At 38.1% G+C, this 27,511-nt stretch overlaps 1 protein-coding gene across 1 annotated transcript in view; it reads left to right on the forward strand.

Annotated features, from left to right (window-relative positions):
- Window positions 1–27,511, forward strand: part of LOC135205153 (uncharacterized) — a 91,798-nt gene that overhangs the window by 40,739 nt on the left and 23,548 nt on the right. The window contains exons 2-3 of the mRNA XM_064235518.1: window positions 6,806–7,114; window positions 23,329–23,722. Coding sequence (XP_064091588.1) covers window positions 6,806–7,114; window positions 23,329–23,722 — 703 coding nt within the window. The remainder of the gene's footprint in view (window positions 1–6,805; window positions 7,115–23,328; window positions 23,723–27,511) is intronic.

Consider the following 27,511-nt stretch of genomic DNA (forward strand, 5'->3'; position numbering starts at 1 on the left):
ATTATTATTATTATTATTATTATTATTATTATTATTATTATTATTATTATTATTATCATTAGAATTATTATTAATATTTATTATTATTATTATTATTATTATTATTATTATTATTATTATACTTGGAATTTAAGAGATACAGAATATATATATATATATATATATATATATATATATATATATATATATATATATATATATATATATATATATATACGTATATATATATATGTAGACAATAAATAGCTGGATAAGAAGACAACCAGACAGATCAGACACACACACACACACACACACACTCCACAATTACGAAAAGATTGATTAGGAAAAACGAGAGGCGCTATATAAGCGCTAACCTTCCGACCTCGGGAAGTAGCTGTTTTGCGAACTCTCTGTCTCAACCATGTGAACGCGGCGGTTAATATCTCCATTGTTTGAGGTGACTAAGGAAAAGAAACGTTAGATTAATGGCCTTATCATCATCGTCATCAATGCTTTGTTTGTTTGTGGGGTTTGTGTTTGTTGGTGCAATACGCGCACATACGTACACACATACACACAAACACTAAAAGTGTAGTCGCCTTAGTGTTGATGAAAACACCAAGAAAGATATTGCCAAACGGTGATCTTTCAATAATATGGGATATTTCTACACACAAACATAGACACAAACATATACAAACCCACAAACACAGTGGAAGTAGTACACAAAGCGAAAGAAGGTATTGCCACCAAGTGATCTTTCAATAATATGGGATATTGTTACACACAAACACACACACACAAACACAAAGGAAGTAATAATAATAATAATAATAATAATAATAATATGCTTTATTTCAGCTCCGGGCCATATACATTGAATATACAAAATACAGACAGTAACATACATAATCTAGATACATGAGACATGATAAAATAGAAAAAGAAAATGAATAATCGGCACTTATCCACAAAATAGCTGAGGTAGCATAAAAGCTACTAATCATAATACTGGTAATAACATTAATAATATTGGTGAGAAAAAAAAATAGGCATTGAGAGTAATAACAGTTGGTGCACATATTATATAACTTAAATTTCAACTAGAGACCTTAGGTGGTTACAGTAGTCAGGTTCAGAGGGCTAAATACATAAATTGAATGTAAAAAAAAAAAACTTTAACTTGATAGTAATCACAGTAATAATGAAAAATTAAAATATCAGCAATAAATGTAATAATGACAAACACTGCAGATGACATCTTGCCAATGGAGAGATTAAGTCCTTTAGGGGACAAAGGCCTCATTTTCCCATCTTTCCCACAATTTAGATTTTCTTCTTGCTTCACTCCTTAGTATGCGAGTTGCTGCTGTTGCTCACTCGGGTTACCAGACTGGACATTGTTCGCCTAACAATGATTTTTAAATTGTCCAGGTGGTTTTCTATGAACATCTGTGTGGCGGAGTGGTAGCGGGGAGTGTTTGTGAGGCGTCTCAGAATGTCATTGTGCACAACAGTGATGCGTCTCATGGTCTCTCGGGTATAGTAGCCCTTTTGCGTCGATGAAACTCAAACAAAGGAAGGTATTGCCACCAGGTTGTCACTCGTTAATTTGTGACGTCGTTTGTCATCTATTCCAGAGATTTGGAGTTGCCAAGTATTATTTTTTATTCTCTCAATATTTTTATCTTTATTATTATTTCGAGTCTGAGAGTTGCCAATTTATTATTAGGTAAAATTAAAGAAGCTGGACAGCTAAGGGACACGAAGCCAAAGAAAATGGGTGGAAAGTAAAAGGCAGTAAGCAGTGTACCTGAGACCCTAAATTCGAACACTGCAAATTTAGTACCATTTACAAGGGACCCACTGTAGGCACACTATTACTGGTACCCTCCCATAGCATTTGGAGAGTTAGGGATTCCTCAGGGGGGGCTAAATCCCCTAATAATAATAGTGACCTGACCTTAATTATAGGGGGGTCAAATGCATGATGGTACAATCTCTAAACCCTTCTGACCATTTCATTGGTTTTGACCCCAATGTAAGTTAGTAGTGACCTATTTTTCAAGGTCGTATTAGTGGTTTAATGCCAAAATTCCTACATCCACTTTATTCTGACCTAATATAATGTGACCATGACCTGGTCTTCAAGGTTACAAGAATATCTTTAACCCCAAAAAATTATTATCCGACATAAAAATTTTCTGAATCCTTAAAAGTTCAATATTTGATTTACCAGAGACAACAATTCTATTAAATACTTCCACAGACTTTACCACATCCCAGAGATGAATCCAGGGAAAACAGAGGAACACAGAGAACAGAGAATTCCACTACCTGGAAACAAATGCATCTGGGAACACCGACGCACGAAAGAAAATTCCCATCCCTTAAGGAGTTCCTGAAGAAAGTCTGACCAAACATTCTAAAAACCACTTGCTCCTCGAGAGCAAGACATTGTCACGAAGCTTAGGAGGAGGAGGAGGAGGAGCCAGGCATTTGTCTAGGAGGAAGAGACGAAGCGCTGGGGATTGCTTATGGCTCCATCCGGAGCCTTCACTTTCCACTGATGGAGCCTTTTTGGATCCTGGGAAATCTGTTGGTCGTCCAGAGAGAGAGAGAGAGAGAGAGAGAGAGAGAGAGAGAGAGAGAGAGAGAGAGAGAGAGAGAGAGGTAAGCCGCAATCAGAATGCGGAAAGATGTAAGGAAAGTGCCACACAAAGAAGAGATACAAAGCAAAAGGTAATGACTCTACACATTTTTAGAGAACCAGTACAATTTCATTTGCTATCAACCTCCGCTAACCGACTCTCTCTCTCTCTCTCTCTCTCTCCTCTCTCTCTCTCTCTCTCTCTCTCTCCACCAGGCTTGAGTTACCTACTTCAGTCGTGGAATAATTATCAAAAAACCGATTTTTTTTGTCACAAAAATCATTAAAAAACCAAAAAAACAAAAAAATTCCAGTATGTACCTGTTTTGGCAAATGAGAGATTAGGACCCGGTACCCACGGCTGCAAAGGATTATATCTATAGCGTAGGATCCATGGGATTATCCTCCAAAGATTCATAGGATCTGTTAGATTACCCTCCAAGGACCTATACAGGATCTGAAAGACAAGGACACGAAGAGATGAAATGGGTCCTGCCAATAATCGACCTTGTGAGTAAGACGTAATGGTTAGGTTTCAGGAATGAGTATTTTTCTGTCCCTGGATAATTATCTGTTCGTCTATTTCTCTTCATCCACTTGCTATTTAGATCTTTACTTACATTTTTATCCATTTATTGATCGATTGAATGGACTTTTTAGGAAGCTTGAATTTCCAGTCAATGGTCCCTGTGGTGGGATTGTCCCATATGAATACGGTTCGTCTTCTGAAAAATAATAATAATAATAATAATAATAATAATAATAATAATAATAATAATAATAATAATAATAATAATAATAATCACATTCTTGTTGTCAGGGACATCACGAAGCTTTAATACGACATCTAGTAAACCCCATCGTGACCCACTACCACCACCACCACCCCCGCCTTCCCTAAAGCTCCGGAATGACCTGTTACATGACTTAATCTCCGTCGTCTTCGTGGGATCTTATGTGGCCTGGAAATCTGCGCCTACCTATGGCTTCTTTCTCTCATTTTCCATGCCCCTTTCTCCAAGAAGCATATTCCAGTTTTTCACCCGCACAGATCCCATCTACAAAGCCCCATTTACTTCGGGGCACTCGTAAGGCTTGTTTATTTTGAGGTCATAGTAGCCAAAGGGTCTCTCTCTCTCTCTCTCTCTCTCTCTCTCTCTCTCTCTCTCTCTCTCTTTCATAGGGTTAGGGGGTCGCTTCGAATGGTTGGTGGCAGTCTTGAGTGTCTCTGATGACTTTCTTGTGAGAGAGAGAGAGAGACTGTCTTCCACAAGCTAGTAAGATGAAGGGATAGCTTCCAGAGGCTAGTCCTGGAATGGGGGTTGTCTTCCAGAAGATAGTGAGGTGAAGGAATGTCCTCCAGAAGCTAAAGATGGAAGAGTGTTGTCTTCCAAAGGCAAGTGCTGGAATGGGGTTGTCTTCCAGAAGCTAGTAAGATGAAGGGGTGTCTTCCATAGGCTAGTAAGATGAAGGGGTGTCTTCCATAGGCTAGTCAGATGAAGGGGTGTCTTCCAGAAGCTAATAAGATGAAGGGGTGTCTTCCATAGGCTAGTCAGATGAAGGGGTGTCTTCCATAGGCTAGTCAGATGAAGGGATGTCTTCCAGAAGCTAGTGAGGTGAAGGAATGTCCTCCAGAAGCTAAAGATGGAAGAGGGTTGTCTTCCAAAGGCAAGTTCTGGAAAGGGGTTGTCCTCCAAAAGCTAAAGTAGATTCACATCACCCATGCATCTAATGTCTACACCAGTCCCTTACGACGCTCCTGATTGGCTGTTGATAAGCCTATCACAGGGCTGGAAACTCTCCTCAGTCTCTCTCGAGAGAGTTCACATAGGCAGGATGCATGTATGTTCCACCTCTCCTGAGGGAATTAAAGGAAGGATTATCTTCCATAGGCTAGTTAATGGGAAGGGGTTATTTTTCAAAGATAAATGAGCAGAAGGAATACCTACGCTAGGCGGTAACGGGAGAGCGTTTCAAAGGTAAATTAAAGCGCACCATATATAAATATATAATGAAGTATACTGGTCTAACAGACCCATTAAGTGTTAATATGTCATCAGGCCATCTGAATTAACCGGAACATTTATACACTGTCTGGCAATTCATTATCAAATAATATGTTTTTAATATGTCAGTATATTCACTGTCTCTTAGATTGAGGATTGATATGACTGATTGTGTTACTGCTCTCATACAAACACACACACGAACTCCAAACAACCCTGGCTGATGTGATGTAAACACGGTCACTTGAACCTTGGCTAGTCCCTCCCTCTTCCTTGGACTCTGCGGACACGTAAATAGCCCACTAAGACAATTAAACTCACGACCTCTGAGAAAGCGTCAGAGGACGAAGGATTATTTCCCACAAATCCTCTCAAAAGAATCCATGTTGGAGCAAGGGATTAACCGTCTTCTGAGGAGGACGCGCTGACCAGGTGAAGTGTGTGAAAGGGTTGCTCGCTCTCTGCTATATATATATAGCTCAGTCACTCGAGTACTGTTGTTATTGTTCTGATTTTCAGTGTGCCTGGAGAGGTAGCCTTCTTCTTCTTCTTTTTCCACTTCTTCTTCTTCTTCTTTTCAGTGTATAGGATCTTGGCAGATGATGTTGCTTATAGCATCAAGGATGCTAGGCTGACTTATGTCAAGGATTTGTCATTCTTCCAAAGAGGCATTCTCTCACTTCTCCCGCTCTTCAGTGTATAGGGTTCTGAGGGATGATGTTGCTCATAGCCACAAGGATGCTGGACTGTCAAGGTTATCTTGCTGGTCACCCATCCAAGTACTGATCGGATTCAACGCTGCCTAACTTCGCTGATCAGAAAATCAATGGACTAGATATGAATAAGAAATTTATCCTTAATAGAGACCACCCTGTACATGATCAAGAACTGTAATTATGTATAGTTTCTTAGAGTAAAGCTCTCCTTTAAGCATACTTATAATTTATGCAGAATACTGGATTCCATTTCTGTAATGTTTCTCATATAAAATCGAGTTTTTTAATCTGATTTTTCTATGTTGGTCATGATTCTCTTGTGAAGTTTTCTAGCGTCATTTCATAAAAATTCTCCGTGGAAGAGTTCATGATTACACATCTGTCTTGTTCCTCAAATTAAATATAGATCCCATAACTGCATTTTAATCATTCTCATTCCAGATTCGAAACGGCATTTTAGCAATGTTTCTCTTTAAAAAAATTCCATTAATACATTTTGATAATGATTCTCACTTTTATTTGAATCTTTCTCCAGCTTTGAAAACCCAACTAGCCGCCATTAATTAATAATGAGAGAGAGAGAGAGAGAGAGAGAGAGAGAGAGAGGGGGGGGGGGGGGGGGGGGGGGGGGGTTTGGGGGGGGGGGGGTTGGGGGGGTAAACAACAACAAAAACATCCTTTCCTCACACACTTAACAGTCCCAAACACTTACAGACACTTCTCGCCTACTTAACAGAAGTCATTAGGCAATGCTAATGGATATGCCCCACTATCTCGTCTCCTCGTGAACCCAATCCTGCCAGAACTAGACCCCACAACCGCTATCTGGATTTTATTACTGGTCACCCATCCAATCAGTGACCAGACTCAGCATTCCCTTTTCAACAAACACATGTAGCTTTAGTGTTGCCACAGACACAAGATGTTGCCAGAGAGATAAACAAGTGTTCGTGGGACACCTGATTGGTTCGTGACCAGCAAAAGGTCTTCAAGTCATATATTGGAGTTGGTCTCTTTTCCTTTCTTAATTCTACAGCCTCACGCGTTGTTTTGGAAGAGAGAGAGAGAGAGAGAGAGAGAGAGATCTAGTCCACTTTGAGATGGAGATAAAAATTAACCTAGTCTAGTCTCCCCGTACAAATAGAGAAAGGGTAGGATTCTGTAGCGTTGCAAACAGGAGAGAGAGAGAGAGAGAGAGAGATGCAGTTCCATAGCAAAGGGATAGAAAGAGCCATACAGAAGCCAACACACACAAAGCGGAAAAATGTTTAAAATTGAATAATATCTCATTCTATTTCTTAGGACTACAGGGCTTATACCTGCACAGGTGGAGACGAGAGAGTGAGACAGTTGTGCGCGCACCATGAGAGGCGGATCTCGATGGAGACACGGTAGTATTAATAGCAATAGTGATGATATTTTAAAATAATATTATTTTTTCTCCAACGCAGGTCTCGGAACGGCATGTTCAAATGGATGATCTCGGGACACAAGGGTCACAAACACAAGCAGGAGAAGCTGAACAACGCCGTGTTGAACAACAAGAACAAGAACAACCTTAAGCAACAACAACAGCAACAACAACATCACGAACAACAACAAAATGAAAACCAGGAGGACCAGACGAACCACCCTGCACAACAACAGCAAGAGCTACCACAACAACAACAACTCAATACAGTGCTCCACATCTCTGAGCCGACTTCAAATGGGGACACCATCCAGAATTTGGACAAGTGCGACGAGGGGCCCAGTGGAGGGTAAGTGGACTTGCACGCTCGCCATTAGCAGTAGGGCTCGATGGAGACTATTTATTTACTAAAATATCAAATAATGTTTTAACTGTATTTCATGCGTGACGAAGCCATTGGTTATTGAAACTATAAAACTATAGACAGCTATCTCATTTTAAATGTCGTTACACCTGTGAGACCACCTCTTCCCACATTTCAGTGACTGCTTCATTCCCTTTACTGGTGAGCTTGGGAATTCTCTACCCTACTTCTGTTATCCCTGAGTTATATATTTGTATATCTAACCTTCCTTAGGAGAGGGTAGAAAGTCAGATGGCAGAGGAATGACAGAGGTTACAGCTAAGAGCCTCAGGAAACAACGCTGCAATGACCTCTACGTAATGCCTACAGTGCACCGTAAGAGTTGTACTGACGGCACTACACCCCCCCCCCCCCACCCCCCCCCCCCCCCCCGTACGGCAGTCATTACCGTTCTAAGATACCGGTGCTACCCATTAGCAACTGAGGTAATTAAAAATCTTGAGGCAGACCAAATGACCATATGTTGTCAGTTAAAGTGGTTAAGTAATGTTAAAGTGGATATGGAATACATAAATAAGTACTAAAAAGTATTACAGACAGCAACTAGATGAGTCTTTATAAGTGTAGGACTTCAAAATGGTTCAGCACAGCACATAGGCAATACATTAACGTGAAATTATAAGTTACAATTGTCATGGCATGTGAAGCATTTATGGCTATTGTGGTTAAATATGATATATATTTCTTATGATTACGTACGCATGTACTTGAGTACACACATAACATACAGACACACAGACGTGTATAATTCTAAATATATATACATACATAGAACAACCCAGTGTACGAAGAAGGTAAGAATTTTGAAAAGCCTTAAAAGAGCAGAGATTTAAGAAAAAGAGATAAAGAGAGATAGTGTGAGATATAGCACAAAGAAAATGGAAGACACTGTAGAAATATAGATCCTACCTTCCTTTCCCTTCGTGACAGACCATTTCCCTACCCCTTGGGGAATCCATACTCCCTTCCCGCGAGGGCCTAGTCCTCCCCCAGTGGTCCCCATGGATCGGAAAGAGACTCCCAAATACGACAAAGAACCACGAAAACAGTCAGCTTATTTCTGAGCCAGAGTTACTCGACCTTTTCCTGAGTATCCTCTCTGGAAGCATAACGTCCTAACCAAGGATCTTCGTCCCCAACCCCTCCCCCACCCCCGCCCCGTTCGTCACACCCTCGGGGGATATCGTACTTCCTCTCCACAGCTCCCTGAGTGCCCTAGGGAGTCCCTAACTCACTCACCCTTCTCTCCCTACCTCTACTCCCGGGGGACATTACACTGTGCACAACCTGTGACTGTAGGATTCAGGAGTCATTGCACTTCCATCCTACGGGGATTCCTTCCTTACTACGTTTACTACGGGTGTAAGGATTCCTATAATCCTCCACAGGTCCTTCGTTCCTCACACAGTCGGAGGACTGGGGAACAGTCCCCCCCACCCCAACTGAGGAAGTCGTGTGATTGGAACTTCAAAAGTCCAAGAGAAGACAAACCAAATCGGCTCGTATTTTAATCATTTACTTACATTTTTATATATTAATTTGTTCATTTATATTTCTTCTTTTCTAATAATTTATTTCTTTTAGGCTTGAGTTACTTCTTTCTGAAGAACAATAATATTCCTTGGAAGCTTGTGGTTCAAGTCAGTGGTCCCTTTGGTGGGGTTGTTCCATATGAATAGGGCCCACTTACTGGACAATAATAATAATAATAATAATAATAATAATAATAATAATAATAATAATAATTACTGTTTTTTCTTTCAAATGAACACTATAATATTCTTTGGAAGCTTGAATTTCAAGTCAGTGGTCCCTTAGGTGGGCTTGTTCCATATGAATGTTTCATCTTCTGAATAATAATAATAATAATAATAATAATAATAATAATAATAATAATAATAATAATAATAATAATATTATATTATTATTATTATTATATTATTATTATTATTATATTTGTATTTATGCTCTGAATTACCATCATTGTTCCTAATGATACAATACCAACAACAAAACCGCGACCTACAACTGTGTAACGCCAAAATACCGAGTCTGTGATATCGCTACTGTGGCTACCTGATGACTAGCACAGGCTCTGGAATTCTCTTTCTCATCAAGTTTTCCATGGATTTACATAAGTTTATCCTTTAAGGATGATTTTCTATCAAATTCTTATTATAAAATCATTATTGATGGTTGGTATCTGATATTACGTATCTGTTTGTCAGAGATTAAAATTACGTTTGGGTATGGTCACTGGTTGGATAGGTGACCAGCCAGTAGGTGCTAAAGGTAGCTGAATTAGTTAATAGCTTCCGATTTATTTTGGCCAGTCTTTGGAAGGGTAACCATTTAATAATGTCAGATATGTTCAAATTTGTGTTGATATTTTTTTTTACAATATTGCTAATAATCATAAATCTTAATCACTAATCTTCCATGGAGGTCACCCACTCAAGCAATGACCATACCCATCGAGAGCTACCCCCTAACTTGACCAGGTTGTCAAATTGACCAGCAAATTGTTTCTAAGATGACAACTACAAATTATGTTGTTATAAAAACCAGAGGCACTTCATACTTTCCCCAACAATCAGAGTCTCTGTAATTCAGCATGGAAAAATTAACTCTCTCTCTCTCTCTCTCTCTCTCTCTCTCTCTCTCTCTCTCTCTCTCTCTCTCTCTCTCAGGTCCATGTCCTTATGTAAACATAGTGGTTCTGATACACATTGTAAATAATTATTTGATTTTTATGCTCAGGTCAGACCAGGGCAAGGTGGGTCTTCAATATTACAATGGGACGAAGTTTAGAGAACCTTCTCTGCCTGCTAATATATATATATATATATATATATATATATATATATATATATATATATATATATATATTAATATATACACACACACTAGCGCAGGTACCTTAGATGTTGTACGAAAGCACTAGTCAGGATTCCCGTATTTCCTAATCCCGCCCCGTGACTAATTTTTTGAAAGATGAGGCTTGTATACTTATCAATGAGAGAGAGAGAGAGAGAGAGAGAGAGAGAGAGAGAGATGATGACTGTCAATTTATATTCATGACATATATATTTCCAACGATTTTGGGCCCATTTCTTTAAAATAAAGGCGAGAGAGAGAGAGAGAGAGAGAGAGAGAGAGAGAGAGAGAGAGAGAGAGAGAGAGAGAGAGAGAGAGGATAAAAGCCAGGCAAGTAGCAGGCCTACACATACGAAATATAGTTTATAAAACGTAACATCAATTTCATATATTCGGATAAATATACGAAATTTATTTTCTATTTCACCTGAAACTGATGATAAATGGTCAATAATTGAATTAATTAGTACATCGAACAAGACGGGGAATCTGTTAATAAACGAATAAACTAGTAAATTAGATCATTAATAAAAAACCTGGTTTAAGAGGTAGTTAAACAACTCAATTTGAGTTAGTTAACGTTTTAATATAGCCCCGTTTTCTGTAAAGGACCTTCTTCTCCATTTAAAGAAAATGGAAAAGCTAAACAAAAGACGTCCTTAGGGCTGTGTTCATGACGTGAGATACCGTAGTTATTACTATTATTTTTGCTGTTATTCGACCAAAAAAACAAAATCATTACGTATCTATTTCATTATTAGATACGTTTTGCTTCTAGTATCTATTTAATTATATGTTTTAAATTGATAAACAAGTTAAATTTCTGGTGAAATATGACGTGTTTTATAAGGGAGGTTCAAAGGTCTACATCACGACCGAAATACTTACCGTCTTTTGCTGATGTTTTCGTTTATGTTTATGCCTGTTGTTTGTGCTTACGATATTGAAAGGTTTTTGTTAATGTTTTTACGCTAATCCCCCAATGGGCTGGTACTAAAAAAGTTGCCATTCTGCACGTAAACTGGTAGATTTTAAATGAACAAAAAGTTATATTTCTGGTAGATTTTGACGTCTCTTGATAGAAACAGTTCGGAGGTAACCTCAAGTCCCTTATCCCATGCAAAACCTTTCATTATTAATAAATCATTTTTACAATAAATTTACCTAATAATAATAATTCAGACTTATGCCTTCTGGTCAGTAAGATTATAATTTCACAATTAATTCAACAGCCACAAATTATTAAAAGTTATGACTGGATCACATTACGTTCTGTGACCCAACAGGATCTTAGCCTAGATTTTGGCCAGATTTAGGATGGGACAAGGGGCCTATCGTAGACCTCTGGACTCTGCGCAGCCAACTGAGATGTCTAAATTGAACAGTATTTTAAGTGGTTGCTGATTTCAGCTTTAAAAGACAGCTGAAAATAATTTACAGACAACAATATCTTTAATATATATTTTTGGCAAAATATTAAAAATGATAACATTAATAATTACACGGTTGAATGAAGATACTGACGTTTACTGCAATCAATAATAATAATATTCTATTAGCCACACACATGGCTAATAGAATGCCTGAAAATATATGGGGCAGAGGAAAACACCATCAGCTTCCTCAAAAATACAATGCGCAACTGGAATACAATACTTACAAGCTCTGGAATAAGACTAGCAGAGGTTAATATCAGGAGAGGGATCTTCCAGGGCGACTCACTGTCCCCACTACTCTTCGTAGTAGCCATGATTCCCATGACAAAAGTACTACAGAAGATGGATGCCGGGTACCAACCCAAGAAAAGAGGCAACAGAATCAACCATCTGATGTTCATGGACGACATCAAGCTGTATGGTAAGAGCATCAAGGAAATAGATACCCTAATCCAGACTGTAAGAATTGCGTCTGGGGACATCAGGATGTAGTTTGGAATAGAAAAATGCGCCTTAGTCAACATACAAAAAGGCAAAGTAACGAGAACTGAAGGGATAAAGCTACCAGATGGGAGCAACTTCAAACACATAGATGAGACGGGATACAAATACCTGGGAATAATGGAAGGAGGGGATATAAAACACCAAGAGATGAAGGACACAGTCAGGAAAGAATATATGCAGAGACTTAAGGCGATACTCAAGTCAAAACTCAACGCCGGAAATATGATAAAAGCCATAAACACATGGGCAGTGCCAGTAATCAGATACAGCGCAGGAATAGTGGAATGGACGAAAGCAGAACTCCGCAGCATAGAACAGAAAAACCAGGAAACATATGACAATACACAAAGCACTACACCCAAGAGCAAATACGGACAGAATATACATAACACGAAAGGAAGGAGGGAGAGGACTACTAAGTATAGAGGACTGCGTCAACATCGAGAACAGAGCACTGGGGCAATATCTGAAAACCAGTGAAGATGAGTGGCTAAAGAGTGCATGGGAAGAAGGACTGATAAAAGTAGACGAAGACCCAGAAATATACAGAGACATGAGAATGACAGACAGAACAGAGTACTGGCACAACAAACCAATGCACGGACAATACATGAGACAGACTAAAGAACTAGCCAGCGATGACACATGGCAATGGCTACAGAGGGGAGAGCTCAAGAAGGAAACTGAAGGAATGATAACAGCGGCACAAGATCAGGCCCTAAGAACCAGATATGTTCAACAAACGATAGACAGAAATAACATCTCTCCCATATGTAGGAAGTGCAATACGAAAAATGAAACCATAAACCACATAGCAAGCGAATGCCCGGCACTTGCACAGAACCAGTACAAAAAGAGGCATGATTCAGTGGCAAAAGCCCTCCACTGGATCCTGTGCAAGAAACATCAGCTACCTTGCAGTAATAAGTGGTACGAACACCAACCTGAAGGAGTGATAGAAAACGATCAGGCAAAGATCCTCTGGGACTATGGTATCAGAACAGATAGGGTGATACGTCCAAATAGACCAGACGTGACGTTGATTGACAAAGTCAAGAAAAAAGTATCACTCACTGATGTCGCAATACCATGGGACACCAGAGTTGAAGAGAAAGAAAGGGAAAAAACGGATAAGTATCAAGACGTGAAAATAGAAATAAGAAGGATATGGGATATGCCAGTGGAAATCGTACCCATAATCATAGGAGCACTAGGCACGATCCCAAGATCCCTGAAAAGAAATCTAGAAAAAGTAGAGGCTGAAGTAGCTCCAGGACTCATGCAGAAGAGTGTGATCCTAGAAACGGCGCACATAGTAAGAAAAGTGATGGACTCCTAAGGAGGCAGGATGCAACCCAGAACCCCACACTATAAATACCACCCAGTCGAATTGGAAGACTGTGATAGAACAAAAAAAAAGAAATAATAATAATAATAAATAATAATAATAATAATAATAATAACAATATAATATAATAATAATAATAATAATATAAGAAAACTCATAATCACATGAGTCAATAAAATGGAAAAGTAAAAAGTATTTTAAATAACAAGATCAAACAGTCATATTATTATTGTGGATTTGCTTTCCCAATAATAATAATAATAATAATAATAATAATAATAATAATATAATAATAATAATAATAATAATAATAATAATAATAATAATAATTATAACAAAAGACAAAAAGAAACATAAATTAACAAGACACCGAGAGAAAGAGAGAGAAAAAAAGAGATCTATATATAAAAAAAAGCATATTCAACGAAGCGTCTAATGAAAGCACAGACGATTCCGGATGTAAGGAAGAAGGGTCACTCCTCAGGCTATATCAGAGAGAGAGAGAGAGAGAGAGAGAGAGAGAGAGAGAGAGAGAGAGGGAAGGAGCAGTAATCGGAAGTCGATCATTATGGGCAAACCACAACAATTGGCCATCTCTCTCCCTCTCTCTCTCTCCCCCGTCAACATTTTGCGGTTTGATCAAGGGAGAGAGAGAGAGAGAGAGAGAGAGAGAGAGAGAGAGAGAGAGAGAGAGAGAGGTTCCCTTTCGCTAGACACTTTCCCAATCGAAGTTTCTTCTAATGTACCTTCCTTTTATTATTATTTTCACAATAAGGACCTTTGACTGGTTGGTTGAGTAACATGGCCAATGGAGAAATTGTCATTATATTCAATTGTAATAGTATAGTATTATTATGAAAAAAGAGAGAAAATCTATATTGCATAAGCTTGTTAGGCCTTTGGTTCTATTGAGCAAATGACTGGCCATTTCTTTTCCTCATTCTTCTTAAAGGGACATTTTTCTTTTTAAGGGGACAATATTCCTTCCAAAAGGACAATAACTAATTACCAAGCCTTTTCCTCCACACCACCCGCTTTCTCCCACATTTTTGCAAGAGTGAGACGCAATATGCTTCCAAAAAGCATTGCACCAAGCAATCCATTGTCTTCCTCTGGTGCTAGAACCCTGTACTGGCCAAGAACAAGCACCACATATTTCCTTGCATTCAACACAAGCAAGAACCTTTCCGTCTGACTTATTTTGCGGAAGAGGGGGTAGCCAAATGCCACAAGCAATGGCTTCCATCAAGTATATACCAATCTTGACCTTGGTCTGGGGTCGTTCTTTACGACGAATAACCATCTGGGTAATGCTTGGCGTTGCGTAGCAATTGGGGCTTATGAACGCGGCCGTAGTTACTGTGATTTGACGTCGTAATGAGGAGGGTTCTCGCTTGGGAGTCTACATTTCATTGTGGCAGTGAATATATCGAAGGGGGAAGCTTGATTTCTCTGTGAATTATTATAATTGCTATCATTTCTGTTATCTTCTGTACTTATCTATGACCCTTTGCCTAAAATAATCAACACACACTCCCGCCTCAGAGAAAGTCAGGTACAGAAAGGGTACACACCAGCAAAAACCACCAAAAAATAAAAAACCTCCATTGGGTCATAGGCGACAGGCTAGCAACCCCACCCCCTAATAATAAATACCCAGGATCTTACAACAGCCTGAAGGAAACTGGCATAGCCAGAATGACTGGCAATAAGACTTCATAAGACCACAACAACAAGACTTTTTCTGTAAGCGCTTGAGAACGTGCCTTGGCTTGGTCATAATTTACAAAGGCTCTCTGTACAGCTCCAGAATGTGTCCGAAGCGCTGGTGGTATTATTACGAATAATTACGAATAATGGTCTCTCTCTTGTTCCTCTTTGATATCGTCTGCACTTCCTGTTTCTTCTTCCTTGCTTCCTTGCTTGCTTGTTTGCTTCCTCTCTCTCTCTCTCTCTCTCTCAATTATTATTTATATTTATTATAGAGAAGGGCGCTGGATTACTTAACTACTCTCAGGCCTCACATTGACCCATCGCCGCTAGCACCAGGCTGCCAGGACTTGTTGGAAGCAAACTTGTTGCATACATATCGCAAACAGGTTTAAAACAAATCAAGGTCTAGCAACGACTACCAGTAAGTCTTTGGCCTGGATTGAACATGGTTTGTGACATGTGCAATAATATGCCAACATGTTTATGATATGAATATCAAGTCAGCAACATATTTATAACATGCACATAGTCACCAACATATTCGTAACATGCACACCAAGTCACCAACATGTATAAAGACATATGTCCCATAAGTGCCAACAATATGACGTATGTCAAGCCACTAACATATATATACATGAGTGCCAAAAATGGCTAACATCTTTAATATAATTTTTGACTGTATGGAGAGAGAGAGAGAGAGAGAGAGAGAGAGAGAGAGAGAGAGAGAGCACGTGCTCCTTCGGGAGGAACAGCCACGTAAAGTATAAAAATGATAGGGGGATCGTACCATAATTCCTCGTCGTGGACAACATTCGCGTGCTGGTCATTACCTGAGGGGCGGAATGTTCAACGCTCCGTTCCCTCCAGGCTCCCTTACACACCTCCTCCCCCTCCCCCCCCCCCAAAAAAAAAACCCCACCCAACCCATCCAGCTACACTCCTCTACACGCTCAACACATCCTTTCCCTGTTGGATTTTGTTTACGAGATCTTGTAGCTAACTACAGGAGCCATATTACACTTCCCTGACTCTCCAACACTTCCAGGAATCGTGTAGGTCCTGTGTTGTACTATACGCTTCCTAAAGCCTCATGGGTTACTAGACAACCTCTTAGAACCTCTTCCAACCTCTCGTTTGACTGGTAGGGTCCTACAACCTCATCCGGCACCTTTTTCAGCCTCTTGTATTATTCTAAACCTCTTTTTAATCGTTTGCTTTGCTTTGGAATGTCCTACAACCTCATAGAGCACAGGGCAACCTCCTGTCAGTTCCGTAGCTTCATATCTCACTGGGTAACCTCTCAGATCCTACTGAAACCTCATATAGCACTCTTTTTCAACCTCTTGTGTTAATGAACAACCTCCTGTGGCCTTCCTTCTAGCTGGGGCAATGCCCTACAACCTCATAGACAACGCAACAGTCTGCAACATTCTCCAGGTGACTACTGGACAACCTCTCAGAACCTCCTCCAACCTCATATTTCAGTGGACAACCTCTTTTCTGATTTGACAACCTCAATGGCTATCCTAAAACCTTGGTACCTTATTAAGCAACCTCTTACAACCCTCTCATGCTAGATAATAATCCTTTACCACCTGCTACAAATCGCACAAGCTGTACAACCTCAAAGAACTACTCTTCCAAAACCTCCTACCGGACAATACAACCCCATTCCACCCCCAACTACAACCTCTCGCTTTGCTTTTATTATTTTTTTCCACTTTCCCTCGACGCCTTCGTATCCTCACTTGTTTTTCCCCAAATCTGTTTACGCTCTTCCAGTGACCGGTCCTCCACCCCCTTCCCTTTCCACCCTTAAGAGGGCGAGTTCGTTTCCTGCCCTCTTCTTCCGCGCGGCTATTTTTCTCGTTCGTTTTCGAGTTAATTCCTCTTCTTCCTCTTCCTCCTCCTCTTCTTCTTCTTCTTTTTCTTCTTCTTTTCAAAGCAATGAATCTTCTCCCAGAATGCCACTTTATGGAGTCGTAATGACATGCTTTCAAAAGGTGCCATATCATTCCCTCACTCCGGTAGGTGGAGGCAGTAGCGTCTCGCCCTTAGGGACGTCTGTGAAATAAAGCTAGGAATATGTATGTATTTATGTATGCACTATGCATATACATGTGTATGCATAAACATACACAGACACATACATATATATATACCAAATGTAGTACTATAAATATATATATATATATATGCATATATATATATATATATATTAGTCTATAAATCCCCGTTTCTAGACCCATATAACAACATAAATCTATACATTTTTATAATGATTTAAAAGTAAAAAAAATCACTGTTACCATAATTCAAGAGAGAGAGAGAGAGAGAGAGAGAGAGAGAGAGAGAGAGAGAGAGAGTCTATACACCTGAGGACTACGGTAGCAGAAACTTGGACGCCAAACACGAGGAAGGGATTATAAAAAAAATAAAAATAGATATTAAAAAAAAACAGGGAATCATGGCCGTGACCGGGACTTTGCTACGATTATCCCTGTCTTCCTTCCTCTCCTCTCTCTCTCTCTCTCTCTCTCTCTCTCTCGAGAGAGAGAGAGAGAGAGAGAGAGAGAGAGAGAGAGAGAGAGAGAGAGCTAGCAACCCCCTTTGTGGTTTAAACACCATCAGCTACTGTGTATGAGACTAGCGCCTCGTGGTGACAATATAAACAAAGCAATATATTCGCTTATCTGGACGACTAATCTCACATCCAGTAGTTATGGAATCAAGCAGTCGCTTTATGCTAACCATCTTATAAAAATAAAACTTAAAAAAACGGGGTATCTGTCGCCAAAAAACGACAAAACAGAAGAAAAACTTCAGATTAACTTCCCGACCAAATGTGGCGGTACGCAGCCGACCACGCTGGGAGGAGCGGTGTTGCCATCTACGCGAGCCACCAGTTTCCCCAAGCTCAGCCTTGCAGTTATCACTGGACTTTCAAACTGCAAAGACTCGGTGGATTTAAGCTTAAGCTCTGTAAGAGCTTAAAGCTTTCGTTAGTGTGTGCTTTCTAAGCTTCGTTATAAGCTTTTGCCGTCTGGCGAGTGGATTCATTTGTGGCTTAGTGAATTATTCGTGAAGTTTTTACAGTGTTGAATGTATACGTGAATAGTTATATATAAATATAGATATAAACCTCAATAAAACTAAGTATACATACGTACACACGTGTATACACAGTGTAAACACACATACACACGTCAACAAGCAATCATGGACTTTCACAAGAGCTTAGAATCACGAGACATTCTTTTTTTTTTTTAAGTTAATTTGGCTTGACCACTAAGATACTATTCAGATTTTTATTTATTTATTTATTTTTCCTTTTTGTTTGTTTAATGGTTTTTTGGAGATATTTGTTATTAATGAGTATGTATGTATGTGTGTGTATATATTTAAATATATTTGTGTATATGTATGTAAGTAAAGTGTGTATGTATAATATATTATATATATATATATATGTATATATATATATATACTATATATATATATATATATATATATATATATATATATATATGCACACAATCAACCCTTTATCAGATTCACCTACCCTGACAGGGTTAGAACCCACCCTTATATAGGTCACTGTTAATTTACAGAGTAAACAATACTATTCCTTACAGAATACATAAAAGTGCAAAATCCCTTGTACCAAAGTCTAAATCCACTGATTTTATCCAACTTCCCAGCCAAACCAGGCACTCCCCACCGCTTCAAAGCGCGAGAAACAGACGCTTGGCGACCCCCGTTTCTCTCTTGTTGCTTCAGCGCGCTTCGGTAATCTCTTAACCTCTTCCGTCACACTTCATTTGGTCGGTGATTTAGCGGCCCTTGATTTCATTCTCACGGGAAATTACGTCGGGATTTTCTTGCAGTTTCTGGAGAAGTTCTGGTTTTAGTTGATTTACCCCTCATTCATCTTCTTTGTTTATCCGTTTTCTATGACATTTTAATAATAATAAATAAAAATTTATCAGTGGGTATAGGGCTAGCAGCTTCATAATAATAATAATAACAATAATGTGAGATAAGAAAAACAGAAGAAATAAGTGAATTCCATATTCTAGAGGTCAACTCTGAATCTACAATAAATATGTAGCAATTAATTCACTGTTTATTTTTTCTGTGCCCTGCAAAGTTCCATGGGTTACAATGAGACATGAAAACCCACCAAAATGAGTATGTGGTCTGTTGAGGGTTAAAATGCATGATTTTGGGGGGATGAAGTTGTGAACCCCATGCCAGAGGCCAGGTACACGATCATTGGCGCTTATATGTCAAAGGTCATTTAAGACACGTTGCTGGCAACCCATCCAAGCATCGACCAGGCTTAATTTAATTTGATTTTACCCAGGTAAAGACTAATACTGTATTGAACAAGATATAACATTCAAAATATCCTTATAATTGCATGAATTTAGATGATATAAAAGCCTACATTTTATACCAATGCTCATTCAAGTCACGTTGCTGGTCACCCATCCAAGCATCGACCAGGCTTAATTTCGTTCCAATTTACTGATGAAAAGACTAATACTATTTTGAACAAGATATAACATTCAAAATAGTCTTATAACTGCATGATTTTAACAGATATAAAAGCCTAGATTTTATACGAATGGCCATTGAATTCATGTTGCTGGTTACCCATCCAAGCATCGACCAGGCTTAATTTCGTTTGATGTTTATTCCCGTGGCGAAAATGGACAAATATTTCCAAACTTTCTTCCTGTAATCATTACCAATACCGGGCTCATCTCACCTGTTCAGATATCAATATCGAATAACGGTGTCTTCTCGCAGGTGTGTCAGTCGATACCGGGCGATATTGAATAACGGAATTAGAATATTATTAAACTTTCGGTCCTACTGATCGAGAAGTCTTCCAAATGAGAAGGCTCTCTCTCTCTCTCTCTCTCTCTCTCTCTCTCTCTCTCTCTCTCTCTCTCTCTCTCTCAATAAAAATAATAATAATGTATGCTGGGGCGGCCTAGTAGCATTATGCATTATATTCTTATAAAATAATAATAATACTAATAATAATGATAGATTAATGTATAATGAGAAGTCCTGCTCTAATTACGCACCACATTCTCCAATAATAATAATAATATGATTTAATGTAATGCTGTAACTTTCTGGTCCCATTATGGAATAATAATAATAATAATAATAATAATAATAATAATAATAATAATAATAATAATAATTCTTCATAGTGTGAGGCTCCTAATTCCAGCTATACGTGCGTTCAAATCTATTTCCGCTCTGTTTATCGAAGCCTCGTCTCGCCTGTGATCAAAGGATGTGGAAGGTCTAGCTTTATTTATTTGTTTTTTTTTTATCTTCTTCTCTAATTGTTTGTTACGTTCACGAAATAGGTCACAAGCCTCTGGGACTCTTTGGAAAGTGGCTGACCTCATATTGGCTTTCTTGGGGATGATATAGTTTTTAGTTTGCCCTTAGCAGCAGGGAATTAAGTCAAAGGTCTTCTTAACTTTTTTTTTTTTTTTTTTTTTTTTGGGGGGGGAGGGGGGGGGAATTGGTTGACCTGTTATTTGAATTTTGTGGGGTTGGGGTCATTTTAATCTGTCTGTCGTAGCCAGGTATTAGGTCACAGGTCAGTGGGAAAACCTATTATTTGAATTTTGTACGGTTGGGGTCATTTTAATCTGTCTGTTGTAGCCAGGTATTAGGTCACAGGTCAATGGGAAATTTGTTGACCTGATATTGAAGTTCAATGGTTTGAGATATTTTTTAGTTTTCTGTTGTAGTCAGGTATTAGGTCACAGGTCAATGGGGACTGAATTGACCTGTTATTTGAATTTCCTTGGGTTGAGTTATTTTTAGCTTATCTGTTGAAGTCAGGTATTAGGTCACATTTCAATTTGACTTTTCGGAAAGTGGTCATCCAATCTGACTCATTGGAAATGTATCCATAAAACAGGTCAAAGGTCATTGAGATTTCTGTTTGGTTCAAAGCTGACCTGTTACTGAATTTCACAATGACACAGTTTCCAGTTCATCCAGTGGCTCCCAGGTCATAGGTCACATTTGATATCTTGGGAAGTGTTTGACTGACAAGAAATTCATTTTTTGGGCATAGTACGTCACTATATGCATCATGAGGAAACGGGTCAGAGGTCACTTTGACCATTTTGGAAGTAACTGACCTATTCTTGATCTAGATCTTCACTGACCCAGTGCGTTAGGGAAATTGCTCTAAGTACTTTCCCTAGCTTACTGGTTGACCTCATCTGAACTTTAATGAGGTTTCTCTAATCCTGTATTTATATTTCATACAGAATAGGTAACATTTTACCTGACCTCTTGGCAGGTCAGTGACCTCACACGGAATTAGCATGAGGCAAAAAATGAAACCAACTAAAAAAAAAACAAAAAGGGGGGGGGGGGAATTGGAAAGCTCCCCTCCTGACATATATGTGATGACTTTCATCAGCTCTTGGCGGTGGGATGTCATGTAGGTGACAGTGAATTAGATGGGCGTGGCTGCCTTCGTTCCACGTAGCGTGGATGATGTAGTTTCCCGAGAAGTGTGATGTTAATTGGATTATGATTTCCACTTGTGTATTTTTGTACAGACGCTCAACTGATGCTTTGCCTAGTAGAACTTAGATCTAGTTAGGTGATTCACGTATACCTACACAGCTGATCTATGTATCTGTGTAAGAATAATGATTAATATAACTGATATTTTTATCTTATTGTATTTTTACAGACACGTAAATACAGCTTTACTTGGTAGAACTCAGATCAAATCAGACGATTCACGTACCTACAAAGTTGACATATCTGTCTGTGTGATAACAAAAACAATAATTACACTAAATTTTTTTACTTATTGTATTTATATAGATTCGTAAATAATGCTTTACCTGTCAGAACTTAGATAAAATTAGACGATTCACGTACCTACACAGCTGCATCGCCTAAAAATAAACAAAACTGCCATATGTATCTTTGTAACAATAATAATTAATATAACAAATTTTTTTTATCTTACTGTACTTTTATAGACACGTAAATCATGCTTTACTTAGTAGAACTTAGATAAAATTAGCTGATTCACGCATACCTACACAGCTGCCTCGCCTATCTGCGCTACAGCAACGCCATAAAATAAACAAAACTGACAACTCAATTCTGGCAGAACTTGGCATCCCTCGCCCATACGCGTGCCGTCCCATAACCGGACAGACACAGCAGCGCCTCCCAGCGTATAAATCTCGAACCGATTGAGTCGGTTGGGAGAGATCTCAATAAGTCGTGTGAAACCTAGCAAGCGTTTCTGTAATGGCGTGGGAGAATCTGGCAGGATGTGGGCTCATTTTGGGCAATTGGTCAAGGGCGCCAAGGAGGTCTTGTCTGCAGGTTTTAGGGGCGATTGGCGTCGTTGTTTTAACGGATAACCGGGAGGAGGCAATCAGATTTAGGATTTCAAAATTGTGTCTGTGGTTTAACGGACGTAAAACTCGGCTGGTTTTACTGTAAGGTTTACATTTCTTGCATTCAACACAGACAAGAAATGGGATAACAAATTTTTACTTAGAACTAACTAGTTTGTTTTACATAATATTTACAGTTATTAAACATTATTTTTGCTTGAGGAAATTAAAAAACAAAAATGACAAAATAAATAACAAATAAAAACAGGTCAATAAACAATAATATGATTATATAAACGTATTCGTAATTTATGTTTTATTTAATATTCTAAAGGTGGACATTATACCATGGTCTTGGAAAGGTGATGAATCAACAAGAAAAATGAAGATAAACACGAGAACGTGAATAGAAAATGTGTCAGAGTTAAGTATCGTCAAAACATTTGGTCTTGAACATTTTTGCAGTGTTATCTTTGGCGAATTGTAAGAGTTTAGCCCTGAACTAAATCTTCTGAGCCAACCCACTGCATCTGCGGCCTTTGAAATGTGATTTTAATAATAGAAAAACTATATGAAAAAAATCTTATAAAAATTGAAAATGTGTCGAAAAAGACGCACCATCATCAAAACATCTCATGTTGAGAAAAAACGAGCCTGAGGAGTACTACTCAAGAATCCAAGAAGAAGAAGAAAATCGCTTTGTTTACATTCTGAACCAAGATCCCAAGAATCCTCGAGGACGATCCAAGAAGAAGAACGCTTTGTTTACATTCTGAACCAGGAGCCCGAGACTCCTCGAAGACAATCCAAGAAGAAGAACGCTTTGTTGACATTCTGAAGCAGGACTCCAGGGCCCCGTCCCAGCCCAGCGGGCCAGCAGTCCTCGAGACGCGTTACCCCTGAAGATCTGAGCACACAGGGCCGACGTGTGTCATGTCGCCCCCTGGGGTCGCGGATACGAGGGTCGCTGACGCAAGGGCGTCCCGGGGAGAGATGTAGGATCTTACCGACGCGTGAAGATGAAAATGGACGCCTGCAAAATCCTCGCCCACCTGCTCCTCGAGAGGCGGGGAAAGGGGCGAGCTCCCAAGCGATCCACCCCTGCGGCGCCTCCTCAGAAGGGGATGCCCCCGGGGGCCAGCCACAGGGGGAGGCTCTACCAGAGCGAGCCTGCTATCCACTCCTTGGGACAGGAGGGTCCTCGGAGGGGCGCTCTAGGATTCAGGATGAGAGGGTAGGATGTGTATTGAATAAGGTGTTTTGTTTTATTTTTTTTGGGGGGAGGGTATTTGGAAATTGCGAAAATTTTATCTCAGTCTTATAAATCAAGAAATATGCATTTTTCTCTACACAATAACACTGAATATAGTATACAAGTTGCCTGAACGTCCTGATGAATTCACTCAATCCAAAAATAGGCAATATAATAATAATAATAATAATAATAATAATAATAATAAAAAACACGTGGGAAAGATATATATATATATATATATATATATATTTATATATATATATATATATATATATATATATATATATATATATATATATATATATATAGAGATATATATAGATTTTATATATATTTTATATATATATAGATATATATATGTATAACTGAATCACGAAAGTTAGGAAAGTGATAAATCCATAAATAAAGTTATATGCCACGAAGGAAAATAAACAACGGAGTATCCGCGAGATCTTTTGACGTTCAAATGTCCTTTACTTGAATGTCGAAATATCTCGCGGATACTCCGTTGTTTATTTTCCCTCGAGGCATATAACTATATTTATTGATTATTATATATATACATATATATATATATATATATATAATCTATATATAGATTATATATATGGTTATATATATATATATATATATATATATAGATTACATATATATATATATATATATATATATATATAGTATATATATATATATAGGGGCCCCTTTGGTGGAATTGTTCCAAATTATATTATTATTATTATTATTATTATTATTATTATTATTATTATTATTATTATTATTATATCCCGAAGATACGAACCCTATTCATTTGGGACAATCCCACCAAAGGTGCCACTGACTCAGATTTCAACCTTCCAAAGAATACTGTGCTTATCCGGAAGTAAACGAAGACAAAAATAAAGTAAAAACAAAGAATAAAATAACTAGACAAAAATGTATTAAAATGACAGGAGAAAAGTATAAAGAAGAAGTCCCTCAATTGCGCATCCTCCGGAAGTAAAAGAAGGCAAAAATAAAAGTAAAAAACAAAGGAATAAATAACTAGACAAAAATGTATTAAAATGACAGGAGAAAAGTATAAAGAAGAAGTCCCTCAATTGCGCATCCTCAGTATAGGGGGCTGTTCCACGGAATAGAGGTCCTCTGAAACAGAGTTTCGCTGCTTGGAGCGCGCCCATCTTAATTAGGGTACCTACGGGTCCAGTCACCCTTCCAGCCTTGTTTATGATTTGTTTAAACAGTGACTCGGCGAAAAGAGAAGAACGCCTCCGATAGGAGATGTTTACGTTTCAACAGGATGTTCCAGAAATACGTTATTTCGGTGAATATAATTTTTTTTTTTTTGGCGGTTTCAGTTTTATCGTTTTGTAAAAAGGATTTTTTAACTTTTTTTTTGTGGATTTCAAAAATTTTATCATATTTCATATTAGCTCATAAATATTGCATATTCCTGTTTTTTTTTTTATGTCATGACAGTGGAAATATTTTGAATATTTTTTTACAGATTTTTTATATCTTGCAGTATTTTATGAATTCAATTTTTTTTCTGTCGAGGAATTTCATCATAATATTTTATATCATGTCTTAAATATTACATATTCTTGGTTTTGATGTCTTGACAGCGGGAACATTTTAAATATTTTTTTACAGATTTTAACAAAAATTTTGCAGTATTTTATAAATGAATATATTATGGTTTTGACATAAATTTCACAATAAATGTTTTATTTAATTCTTGTAGCATTTTATAACATCAAAAATACTAACTTCCGTTTTGAGTTTATCAAATTATTTTATAAAATAATTCTTTTAATCATTCTATTTGTGTTTCCATCCTATCTCTAGCTTACATCGGGCCTGGGCTAGTTAAGCATACGAGGATGCTCTCTCTAACTGACTTTTATTTACAAAATCAATAAAAATATATTTCATCTTACGAAATAATCTTTTTTACAAATTTTCAAATCATTATTTTCAGTCAAAAGTAATTTTTTTTTATTTTTTGCTAAATTCATTTTAAAGGAAATTGATTATTTATATATATATATATATAATATATATATATATATATATATATATATATATATATATCTTCTAGCAAATAGAATTGTTTATCGAATTTTTTTTTTGCTATATCTCATAAGTTTAGACAAATAAAGAAATATTGTTTTATATATTTAGACACTTGTAGTTATTTGACGTACTTAATTAACAAGAATCAATAAGAAAGTTAAAAGAAATAATAATAATAAACTTAAACATTAGGCCTAGCTCTGAGGTCCAAGCTCGGTCTAATCCGGTTAGCGAGCACGCTGCCGCGACCGCAACATTTCGTTTGGCTTTGTCTTCGGTTTTAACCGCGATGCTCTGGCGGCGTTCCGTCTGCCTCGAGCGAGAATTCGAAATGTGTGCTTACGCCATGGTTATAGTTTAGAAAGGTTCTCTGTTTATAAAATTAATATATTTTAAATTTTTTGTATAGCAGACTAAACGAAGTCGAAAGTATGATGGTCGAACGCTGCATCGCGCCCAGTGGTGATTCGGTAATGTTGGTCATCCTGAATTCAAAGTTTGCACCAATTAGCTAAGTTTGACATTTTTTACTATATTGGTGAAATTTTGAGGTCGTAATTATCATATAAGGAGATAAAAAGCAAGATTAAGCATCTAGATTAATTTTCTATATGGAAATTGTCTCATAAATGCAAAATTTTAATGGAAAATTAATAAAATATGACAAAAAAAATCTGCTGCTATGACGTCACTCCCACATCCACTCGCCTCAGGCCAAAAGTCCTATAAAAAAAAATAAATATAAATAAAACAGCTAATTCTTTTACAAAAGATTTTTTCTCTTGAAGGAATGAGATTCCACTCGTCCGCTGAACCGGAAACGTGAGAATATTAAAAAATATAAATATATCTCCGACAAGAGATTGAAAATGCAGAAAAAAGAAATTGGTAAATCTAAGCTTTCAACTCGTGAAACAGACTAGATAATAGAAGAAGAAGAAGAGAAGAAGAAGAGGGGGAGGAGGAGGAGGAGGACCTGTTGCTAGTGACCTGACCAAAATGTCCTCTTATTCTTCTTCTCCTTCTCCTTCTTCTTCTTAAATAAATAGATACATAGACACTCGCTCTAGTGGTTGACTCACAAAACCACACCGGAATGAAAGCGCTCATGTTTATGGCACTGTAGAAGTTTGAACTGTCTGTCAGTGCTGATTCGTGAGCTGTAGGACTGGTGAACTGTCTACATATTCTTGAGGTGTAAAAGTAGAGCTGTCTACAGATTCCTGAACTGTCAACTGGAACTGTCTACATATTCCTGCACTGTAAAACCGGAACTATATATTATACAGTACCGGTTCCACAGTGGAGGAAAACGCAAATATATACTGCAAGATTTCGTAGAAAGTTTAAGATATAATGGCGGATTTTGAGGACTCTCTCTCTCTCTCTCTCTCTCTCTCTCTCTCTCTCTCTCTCTCTCTCTCTCTTCTCCTTATTCTTTCTTTTTCTTCTTCTTCTTCTTTCGTAAGCCCTTGAAACCTCTGGCCATAGAATCAAGGCCTGAAATAGGATTAGGGGATGTTTGAATGCCAACCCTTCAAGATTGCGAAAATTCTGGCAACTCATCTTTGCAACAGCTGCTTGGTGAGGAGGAGGAGGAGGAGGAGGAGGAGTAGGTGGAGGAGGAGGAGGAGGAGGAGGAGAGAGAGAGAGAGAAATGAGAGAGAGAGAGAGAGAGAGAGAGAGAGAGAGAGA

This window comes from Macrobrachium nipponense, chromosome 48 (genome assembly GCF_015104395.2).
Source record: "Macrobrachium nipponense isolate FS-2020 chromosome 48, ASM1510439v2, whole genome shotgun sequence".
Taxonomy (NCBI): domain Eukaryota; kingdom Metazoa; phylum Arthropoda; class Malacostraca; order Decapoda; family Palaemonidae; genus Macrobrachium; species Macrobrachium nipponense.